The sequence below is a fragment of the Thunnus thynnus genome, chromosome 1 (assembly GCF_963924715.1).
Source record: "Thunnus thynnus chromosome 1, fThuThy2.1, whole genome shotgun sequence".
NCBI classification, from domain to species: domain Eukaryota; kingdom Metazoa; phylum Chordata; class Actinopteri; order Scombriformes; family Scombridae; genus Thunnus; species Thunnus thynnus.
The window spans coordinates 5,222,120-5,233,360 of record NC_089517.1 but is presented as its reverse complement, the minus strand read 5'-3'; the positions used below and the strand labels follow the sequence as shown (position 1 = coordinate 5,233,360).

The 11,241-nt window shown below is 38.4% G+C and overlaps 1 protein-coding gene across 1 annotated transcript; it reads left to right on the top strand.

The window, feature by feature from the left end:
• The first annotated feature begins 669 nt into the window (after positions 1-669).
• Positions 670-10,812, top strand: ctsd (cathepsin D). Its single transcript, XM_067607195.1, has 9 exons — positions 670-831; positions 3,489-3,645; positions 5,344-5,467; positions 6,200-6,318; positions 6,408-6,607; positions 7,922-8,044; positions 8,616-8,760; positions 9,821-9,919; positions 10,237-10,812. The coding sequence occupies exons 1-9, from the start codon at positions 770-772 to the stop codon at positions 10,396-10,398; spliced, it is 1,191 nt and encodes a 396-aa protein (XP_067463296.1). The 5' UTR covers positions 670-769; the 3' UTR covers positions 10,399-10,812.
• The last annotated feature ends 429 nt before the right edge of the window (positions 10,813-11,241 follow it).

Here is an 11,241-nt window from a genome sequence, read left to right as displayed (position 1 = left end):
CTATTTTGATAATCAAATTATTATTTCTGTATTTTTTAAGTAGGATTTTCAATACAGGACCTAAAGGACGGGTTCACAATTTTTTATTTTTTTGTCTTAAAACAACAGTCAGGAGCCCAAATGAACTGTGAAACATGTTTTTCTTGCTGTAATCATTCCTCCTGTTCATACTGACCATTAGAAGATCCCCTTATAATGCACTTACAGTGTAAATGATGGAGGACAAAAATGTATTTCAAAGTTTTTTGAAGCTAATATGAAGCTTCATCCGTCCAAATGAGTCACAGTCTTTTTGGTGCCAACGTCCCTCTGTTTGTTGCTATTCTTCCACCACAACACAAAGAGGGAACTTGATGCTAAAAAGACTGTAAATGTGTCAGATATCCACTTGATATGACTAACTCAGACTGCTGAAGCCTCATATAAGCTTCACATTAACTTTTAAACACACTGTGATTTTGTCCTCCATCATTTACATTAAAAACACATTTGAAGGATCTTTTAACAGCCAGTATGAACAGGAGGAACGATTCCAGCGAGGAAACCTCTTTCACTGTTCGTACAGACACCTGACTGTTGTTTCAAAACACAAATAAAACAGGAAGCTTAAAAAAAATCAGGAAGTGACGCCATTCCTGAACAGATTGAGGCTCACGTGACGGTGACTCCTCTCCAGTCAGCTGATAAAAGTCGGTTGTTTGTCGACAAGAAGCTGTTCTGCTCAGTCATTGTAGTTGTTCATGGTTTCTGTGGTCCTGCGACTATTACAATGAGGAGTTTATTCCTGTTCGTTTTCGCGGCTTTGGCTCTGACCAACGACGCTCTTGTCCGGTAAGAAAAATATATATTACCGTTAATACATTTTTTTTAAGCAACGTGAGCGCGAGTTACGTGAAGTAACGTTAGCGAGCCTGCAACTTACACCATGTTAACTCTGTTACCCAACACTTTACGACGGACAAACGGGTCAAATTGCACATATAAAACCTAATGTGTCTTTAATGTAGAAGCGCCACAGCTTTAAAGTAATCATTTGTTTTTGCTTTGTATTTATAGCTAGCTAACGTTTGCTAGTTTATTGTCTCTTCTACTAATAATCGCTAATTCAATTCAAAGAGGCTTTATTAGCATGAGGAACACATTGCCAAAGCAAGTGTAAAATACAAAAAAATGCATATGTTATAAGTAAAGATCTACTAGAATGAAGAAATGTGTAAATTATGTAATTGTATAAATCTATTTTATGTTAATTATTGAGGTCGTAGTGCTGGTTTCCTGGAGTGCATTATACTGAAAAGTGTTCATAATATTTCGCCCTCATGTATGTTAACGGAGTGGACAAAATATCAGGAACACCATTCAATACAATGCACTCAACTACACCGCCATCGCCATTCACTACGACCTGAATAATAAAATATATGAGCAGTAAATCTATCAGCACAGTGTTAATGATCAGTAATACTAAATCAGTCTCTGTCTCTTCAGTGCATGTGATCTTCTCTTTGTAACAATCCCTACTGAGCTGATCTTGTGACATCTAGTTAAGCATGTTGCTTTGATCCCAGCACTTCTTTAAACCGTCTCTTTCAGCAGACAAAAGAAATGTTTCCCAACATGTTTCCATTCATTATACTGGTGTGTTTTTTTCACACTACTGAGACGAGTGTCTGTGACAGGAAGGAGTATAAAAGTGACTAATATAAGGCTTTTGTTTTGCTCATTGGGTTTCGCAGTCATACGTGTTTACTATCCAAACATGAACGGTGTGTTATAGTGAAGGAGAATAAAGGGTGAGGCTTGATCACACCTGTAAACCGTAGCTGCCAAGTTAACTGTTGCTCTCCTGCAGCTTTCCAGTCACAGAACCAGTCAAACATAAAACACAAGACTAGAGGCTGCAACTATCAATCACTTTAATTATTGATCAATCATTTATCTGTGAAATAGTGGGAAAAATGTTCTCAGAGCCAACAGCGATGACTTTGATTCACTTGTTTTGTCCGACCAAAAGGCCAAAATCTTCAGATAATCACTTGACTGTTTAATATGTTGAAGAAAAACAGCAAATTTTTTAACTTTTTGGTATTTTTGCTTGTAAAATGACTGAAATGAGTCATCAGTTATTTGCACATGAATTCTCTGTCAATCAACACGTATACATAGACTTTAATTATAATGGTATGTACCCATTTTAGTCGTTTATCAGGCAGAATTTAAAGCAAACAACAAATATGTATTTCCAAAATACTGGGAGATGTTTTTGTGTCTTTGAGCAAAGACTTCTGTTGTGAATTATACTTCAGTCAAACTGCCAAAAATGATGCTTCCTGTCCTGTAAAGTCAAAGTATCTGGAGCAAATAACTCCAGTGTCGCACTTTCTCCCTTCGCTCAGCCAGCGGAGTTAAACATTTTGAATTATTACTTATCAGGAATCTGAATTGTTTTGTCCATATAGGAGCTAAAATGTCTCTTAACTATCGTCTATTTGATGATTTAGACTCAGCTTAAAATGTCTTCTTCTGTCTTTGCTGCGTAACTTTGAAATCAGATATTTTGCTGTTTTTTTTGCTAATGTTGTTTATATTTTGTTGCTCATTTCCTGCATGTTTGATATTTTGTGCTTTTATTGTGAAGCACACGAAGCAACTTTTGTTTTTAAAAAGTGCATAAATATGAATAAATATTTACTCATTTTTATGTAAGTAAGCAATTTAAATTATTTTTACTGAAATTGCAACTGTGATATGATTTGTGATATTAGAGGGAATGATCATTTTTACATTATTATTCACATTTTCATTAAAAAACACATTAAAATGATTATGGTTGGATTATTGCAGCGATCTGCACCAAATACAGATGTTTCCTGAAGTCTGTAGAATATGATGTGTAGTCCAGGAAGTCTCTGCAGCACGATGTTTCATTTAAAATGATATTTCACCTTTAACAAATATTGCACCTCCTGTGATTTGATAACTGTAGTCGCACACACTGTGATTTTGATTTAAAAAAAAAAAAAAAAAAAAACGTGATAAATTCATAGAAAGGATCGAGAGTTGCAGCTTTCGTTTGTGACTTTGCAGATCGAGCTACGCGCTAAAAATAAAAGTGAAGCCTCCCTTCAGTCTGTGGTCTCTCGTATGACTCTTCTGCTTCCTGTTTTTTAACTCTTAAGAGTGATAATACGGCGACGAAGAGTCTTCCGGTATTTATCAGGCTTAATGAATCTTGCACTGATACTGCAAGTCGCTGAAGTTTAGAGCATTAAAACGACTTGACAGAAGATTTAACGATCAGATCGGTGAAGTTATGTTAACTTGTGTTGCTGCAGCTTTCATGTTGCAACACTCTGAGTGATACTGTGTGCTGATAAGTGTTTAAAAAAGTGGGTCAAGTCTTATCTTCAAGGCTGCAGGTCGTGCTGATTATTTCAGTTTTCAGTTTAACTTCAGTGTATCTTCTCAACGTTTCTCCTCTCATGCAGAATCCCCTTAAAGAAATTCCGTTCGATCAGACGTGAGCTGACAGACTCGGGGAAGAGAGCGGAGGAGCTTCTGGCCGACAAACAGTCCCTTAAGTACAACCTCGGCTTCCCGAGCAGCAATGGACCCACTCCAGAAACCCTGAAGAACTACCTTGATGTAAGCATCTCTCTCCAAACCCTGCTGACCTGTCCACTTTTTTTATAAGTCTTCACTTTCTCTAATGACGCTGTTCGGAAGCTAAAAGCCGAGCGGGGGGGCGGGGGGGGGGACGCAACAAAGGTCCTGTTGTGTGGTGACCGCCTTTTTCTGTAAATCCTCCTCAGATGAACGGAGGACTTGCCTGTCATGACAAGTAAATCTTCTGCACACACAGCTGTTTTTTAGAAAGGCTGAATCACTCTGATGAATCCTAACATCACCTCCTGAGTGATGAAACCGATAAAACAGGAAACTTCAGCATGTGACAGCTGACTCAGTGTCGACACCTGACCTGTTGATCCTCGTCAGCTGACAGACCTTTGTTTGTTTGTTTATTTGCTCAGTGTTACTAAACTATCAGGCAATACCTCCTTATCTTCAGTTATGACCTGAGTCAGCCTTTAAACATTTTAAGGGGAGGAACATGAGCTCTGGACTCCAAATAAGATATTTTAGGTCGCGTCTCAGGCTTTTGGAAACATTTTTCACCATTTTCTGACATTTTTATAACTAATCAGCTATTCTGTTAATCAAGACAGATGAACTGATAGTGAAAATAACAGAGCAAACACATGTGATGATCTTTTCTCAAGCTGATATATTTCAACAGGTTTCCCAACAGTCTAGTAAATAACTGGTTCGATGGTGAAATACTAAACAAATATTAAAGAACTGGCTTCACACTGTCGCCTTCATCCAGATGTCGGCCATATTGGGGAAAAATAGTGACTCAGATCTCTGCTGAAGGTCTCACAATCACATAAACATGCTGTTTAAAGGGTCAGTTCACCCGACTTGAATTTTAAAAAAAAAACTATGAATCTAAACATGCAGATAGTTTTATTTGTCCGTCTTTAAATATTCAAAGCTTTATAACAGCAACGTTTTCTTCCAGATTCAGTGTTTCCTTTATTCTAAATAATACACAGACTTCACTTTAAACACATTTTACTGGAATTACTTTCTACCAAATAAGTAGTTCCTATTGAAACTGTCTGCTGATACGTAAAGTTTCCAGACATAAATGTAACTTTAAAGTCATTTTTAACACCATTATACCATCACACATATGTGAAAAAATGTGTTTCCTGCTATAATCTCAAATCAGCCACTAATTACAGCACAAATCACACACGCTGCTGTTAAAAAGGGAAGTTCAGTGAAGCTTGAATGACTTTACAAAATTCACACAGCGTTTAGAAACGACGGCTCTCAGTCACAGGAAGTGAAACTTAACTTCCTCTTTTTTTTAAAACGTATGAAGTAATCGTTTGTTTTTTTTGTGGTGTAATTGTGAAACTTAAACGGCTGATTTATTGACATGACTCAGAAACAATTTGACCTGAGTCCCACTGACACTGACTGACTGACACCAGCAGCTGTGAGGCCTCGTATCGCTGGTGAGAATAGATCAGATTCTTCGGTTTGTCTGGTTAACTCGCTTTGTACAATCAGACCTTGTTGACGTTGTTGAATAATTAGACCTGCTTAGTTTGGGGGTAAAAATGACAGATTACTGTAATCTCTTCTCCTGAGTGGGTAAGATTAGCTCCAGAATAATACGACTAAATCTCTACAAGCTCTCAAGATACTGATGGTTGTTGTTATTGATGATTATATACATGTTGTTCTGTTTTTTTGTTTTTTTTGGACCAGGCTCAGTATTACGGTGAGATCGGCCTGGGAACCCCCCCTCAGCCCTTCACTGTGGTGTTTGACACCGGTTCCTCCAACCTGTGGGTTCCCTCCGTTCACTGCTCCCTGTTAGACATCGCATGCTGTGAGTCCTGCAGACACATGTCAGCTGTAGAGTAACATTTGTGAAGTGCAGTCAGTCTCAGTAAAATGTAAACTAGAGCTGCAACGATTAGTCGATCAACAGAAAATTAATCGGCAACTGTTTTGAAAATTGAATAATCTTTTTTTTTTTTTTTTTTTTTTTAAGGTAAAATGTGAACATTAGCAGGTTTCTGCTTCTCAAATGTGACTTTTATGTGTCATAAATGATCATAAACTGAATATCTTTGGATTTCGGACTGTTGATCAGACAAAATAAGACATCTAGAGACATATTAACGAGCATTTTATACTGTTTTCTGACACTTTTTGGACGAAACAATTCATCTAGAAAATAAGAAATCATGAAACTAGTCATTCATTGCAGCCCTAGTTTGGTTTTTTGACTTAACTGTAACATCTCAGACTCTGGATGTGTCTCCTTGAGTTATTGTTTAAGATTAGTCCTACTCACTTAGTTTATAGATCTGGACAGCTGCTAGGTTGATTTTAAGGAGTCTTAAGTGACTCGAGGATGTAATATTTTATGACTGTCTTAGAAATATTATTAGTGATTTTTATCAGCATATTTGACTCTGATATTGTGATATATTTTGAGATATATTTTGCATTATCTGATTTATTATGTCAGGCAGCAACAGTGACTCTCCCCGCTTAAATGAAGGTTAATATTATAAAACATCTTTTCCATTTCTTTCTTTGCTTTTTTTTGCAGTGCTTCACCACAAATATAACTCTGCCAAGTCCAGCTCATACGTGAAGAACGGTACTGCCTTCGCCATCCAGTATGGAACCGGCAGTTTGTCAGGCTACCTCAGTCAGGACACATGCACAGTAAGCTTCATCACACGTCAGCGTCACAGTAAACTGTAGCTTCACTGGAGTTTTATGTGAAATTGTCTAACTTATGTTTGTTTTTCTAGATCGGGGACATATCGGTTAAAAGCCAGCTCTTCGGGGAGGCCATTAAGCAGCCTGGCGTGGCCTTTATTGCAGCCAAGTTCGACGGGATCCTCGGCATGGCCTACCCACGCATCTCTGTGGACGGCGTGGCGCCGGTCTTTGACAACATCATGAGTCAGAAGAAGGTGGAGCAGAACGTCTTCTCCTTCTACCTGAACAGGTGGGAGAACAGAAAGCTTGTAGCATGTTGCTAAGTGTGTTTACATGCAGTTAAGTAACCGGGTTAACTCAGAGAAACCGAGTTACGTTGGTAACCATGGGAACGTGTGGTAACCTGGTTACTGTAAATCTGTTTATACAAGCAGCTGATCAGTAACCAGGTTTCTCTCCGACTGAAATAGTCAGATGTTCAGAGGTGGAAACCAACTTATTTAGACTTCTACTGGTTAGTTTCTGGTAGTTTTAGTTAAATTTTGGATGGAATTATATAAAATGCGACGATGATGATGATGATGATGATCCGCTGTGCTTTCTCTGTTTGCACTCTTTTGTCCTGAACATGCATATTTATAAAAAAGCAGATCAGAAACCTGGTTATGTGTATAGATGGCAGAGAAAAATAAGGTTTCTCTAATCCTCTACCCAGATTACTGAAACCAGGTTTCTCATTTACATGACATTTAAGAAATCAGCTTACTGGAGAAACACTAAACTGTAAACACACTGAAGGAACCTGTGCTACTTCTTTCATTACAATCCTCTTTTTTTTTTTTTTTTTTTTTTTTTTTTTCCATCTGCAGTTCAGTCTTTGCCTAAACAAACATTAGCTTAACGTTAGCACTGTATTGGTATCGCTATCATACTTAGTCAAAGTCCTAGTTAGCTCGTTTTCTAGCTAACAGAGAACTGATAACGCACTATTGATTCAGCGCTAACGTAGCATAACTTAATTGCTATGTTGCCGCCAGTTGGTTTGGAGTGTGGAACATGAATCTGTCAGTTCTTACACAAGCAGCCATCAGTGGTGTCGGACCAGGGTCACTGATAACAGATGAGACTAATGTGCAGGTGGTTCATTCTCACAAACATGGTGATTACACTCAGAGTAGAAAACATATGATGACATTTATTGTTCCAATATTCTTGTTGCTCTTCTAAAGTTATGATTCGACCTTTACTGTATAACTCCAGAGTAGGTGTTGACCAAAATTTAACATAGATAGATGCTGTAGAAGACAATTTATTATGTCATGATTGTTTGGCATTAAAATTGGAATTTAACTTTGACTTTTAATATGACTTTGAAGCAAGTAAGAGGACAGAAACACGACTGCAAATGAATGATAACGTTGCTCCATAACTGCTGGGTGAGGAAATGAGTAACTGGGAGACAAGAGATACTGTAAACATCTAAAAAACAGAACTATCTGCACGGCTTGACGCCACCGAGGCTGAACAAGGAAATGTTTTGGGGGTTTTTTTTTTTTTTGGTAATTTCTGTAGAACAACACTCTAACCTCATTGTGTCTGTCAGGAACCCAGACACCGAGCCCGGCGGTGAGCTGCTGCTGGGAGGAACCGACCCCAAGTACTACACCGGAGAATTTAACTACGTTAACATCACCCGCCAGGCCTACTGGCAGATCCACATGGACGGGTGAGAATGTTACTCCACACCCTCAGATCTGGTGATGTTGTCATAGTTTCTCTGCCTGGTTACAATGACGAACACAGCAGCAGGTTGCAACACTGAGGACAAAAACATCAGTGTGTTTCTAAGAGACTGTTGAGCTATTAGATGGTTTATTAAAAACAAAAACCGTTTTATTTTTTTTTATTTTGGAGATTGAAAATGACAAAACTATTAGTCAACCAGTCGTTCATAGACAGTAGTTGTCATCAAGTTAAACATTTGCTGGCTGCAGCTTCTCAAATGTGGGATTTTCTGCTTTTCTTGGTTTTACATCATATTAAATTGAACATCTTTTGGTGTTTTACTGTTGGTCTGACAAAGCAAGACATCTGGAGACATCACCTTAAGCTCTGGGAGCCATTTTTCACTTTTTTATAGACTAGATAGTCGAAGAAATAACAACCAGATTAGTAAATAAAGAAAATAAATGTTAGTTGCAGCTTTAATCACAGGTCTGCTTCAGTGTGTAATGTCTTAAACCCAACATGATACAGAGATTACATGTTGGATACTGATGTGTGTGTTTTTATGACAGGATGGCCGTGGGCAGCCAGCTGAGTCTGTGTAAGAGCGGCTGTGAGGCCATCGTGGACACCGGGACGTCTCTGATCACCGGCCCCGCCACGGAGGTCAGAGCCCTGCAGAAGGCCATCGGAGCCACTCCTCTCATCCAGGGAGAGGTGAGATAGTGCTGCTGTCTAAAGGAACAGTTTTACTGGTATTCTGTGGTTTTCCTGTGGGTTTCTAACACATTCTGAGTGTGTATCTAAAGTCTGATATAACTTACTTCTTTGTTCTGTTGTCCGACAGCTGTTAAATATGTCACTGAGTCACACTGTTTCACTGGGTGACACACTAATCTATTTCCCACAAAGGTTCAAAGGTTTCATTTATTCATCCATAAAAACAAGAGCTGTGCTGTAGTGAATATTTCCGACAGCAGGATTAGTAGACCAGCCATTGTTAAGAGGAGAAAATGATGCATTTGCTCCTCTTTGTTTATTAAAAACTACAGTAGGCAGCTGTTTGAGGAAACTACTGAACCTTTTCTAAAAGTGAATGAAGACATTTGTGAGATTTAAGTCTTCAGTAGGAACCAACGGGTTTGGGTAGAGAGACACTAACACACTGATGGTTTGAGTTTGTCGACAATAATAAAAAATAAAGAAGCCTTATCTCCTCACAGCTACACTAAAACCTGATCTGCTGTAGCATATTTGCAAAATAACAGTATTTTATGTCACTATGAAATATGTATGGTAGAACAATTAATGATGTAAATTCATTAATTTTACTCCCAAGTTGTAGCAAATAAGAAGTTGAGCACAAATTTGAATTCACTAAAGATTCAGTAGCCCAACCTTGTTTCCCAGGAAGGAAACGACAAGCAGAGACAAGACTCAGAAACATGTTGAGTCGGTTTTGCAGGTTTAGAGAAATCCTCGTTTAGCCAAGTTGAGTTTTAGCTGAATTTACTGTCTACCTCACACTGAAAGAGTCACACCTGGTTCACCAGACATATGCAGTAAATACAATAAGATTTACTTTATATTTTTAGGACATATAAAGTAAAAAAAGTTTTAAATAAGTTTGGAAAAATACAATAAATTAAGATTAAATAAAAAAGTGTTGGTTTCATTGTCTATTTACTGTGTTTATGTTGCAGCCTTATTTTCCAGTCATGTCGGTTTCTAGTTTAAATTCTTTTGTACTAAGAGGTGAACGCCGTTTGTGTTTCAGTACATGGTGAACTGTGACAAGATCCCGACGCTGCCCGTCATCACCTTCAACTTGGGCGGAAAGCCTTACACTCTGACCGGAGAGCAGTACGTCCTCAAGGTGAGAACTGTGTGTGTTTTATTATTATCCAGCAGGAGGCGACAGAGAGTCAGCTCCTGCAGTAAACAATACAACCCTGTGACTGTGTGTTGCGTCATGAGAAACCAAACAAGTGCAGCTTTGTTTCATTTGGCAAAACCCAGGAGGAGGCTGGTTTGTTGTCTGAGGAGAGATTACAGAGATCCATGTTTGTTTTTCCTGATTTGTCACACAGCCACTTTCAGATTATCAGGTTTATGTTAAAGGTTATTATTTTATATGACTGTAACATTATAGCCAACCTGTCTCTGACTGTGTGTCTCCCTCCATGTATTCAGGTGACCCAGGCTGGAAAGACGATTTGTTTGAGTGGCTTCATGGGTCTGGACATCCCTCCCCCCGCTGGGCCCCTGTGGATTCTGGGAGATGTATTCATCGGCCAGTACTACACCGTCTTTGACCGAGAGAACAACAGGGTGGGCTTTGCCAAGTCCAAATAAGCACATCCTGCATGCGAGCAAAGCTAAAAGTCCAAGTTTTGGAAGACGAAAGTCTGTGCTGCACACGTTTTCTGTTGCTTTGCAATCAAACAGTATTTAGCAATAGATTTTGTGTAGAGTCGAAATGCACTGATCTGAAGTTTTTACGATTTCTTGCAGAGAGTGAGAAACCGCAGATTTGATACGTTGTGTGATGTGTGTGTATTTGATCAGGGATCAGTTGACTGTATCGGTAGTGACCTTTTCAAACATCAAACATCTTTTAGTGAACTTTTTTTTTTTTTTTTTTTTTAAATCAGGGACCTGTTTTAAACAGATTTTAACGATTTTAATTTGCATTTTAGGGTGAAGCTTGTGGACCTTTGGGATGTATGTTAATGTGATCGGCCTGAATAAACACTTTTAAAAAGATAATTTGTGTCTTCTGTGTTATTTTGATTTAATAATGGGTAAAAAGCAATTAGTTTTACCTAGTTGTCTAAAGGAATAGTACAACATTTTGGGAAATACTGTAATTTGCTTTTTTTGCAGAGAGTTAGATGAGAAGATTGACTTCTCTCTCATATCTAAGCTGCAGCCAGCACCAGTTTAGTTTAACATAAACACTGTTGTCATGAGCATATTTCCCAACAATTTCTTGGCCAAGTATGGTAACTTCCTTGACCCTCTGCTGGTTGCCTGGCAACCTCAGAGTTGCCGACAGGAAGTCACTGCTCACTGATGAGAAATAGTCACAGAAGCCTAAAAAACCACAACATATCACTTCAGGTTTTTGAACACATTAATGACATGAGATAATGTGTTCAAACCTAATGTTGAAAAGAACAGTTCAACATTTTTAGA

What these genes read in the sequence shown, in the direction of transcription:
- ctsd (XM_067607195.1), top strand. Translation starts at nt 770, where the DNA reads ATGAGGAGTTTATTCCTGTTCGTTTTCGCGGCTTTGGCTCTGACCAAC. An exon ending in CCCTGAAGAACTACCTTGAT is followed by an intron (nt 3,646 to 5,343) that starts GTAAGCATCTCT and finishes TTTTTGGACCAG; the next exon opens with GCTCAGTATTACGGTGAGAT. An exon ending in TTCTCCTTCTACCTGAACAG is followed by an intron (nt 6,608 to 7,921) that starts GTGGGAGAACAG and finishes TGTGTCTGTCAG; the next exon opens with GAACCCAGACACCGAGCCCG.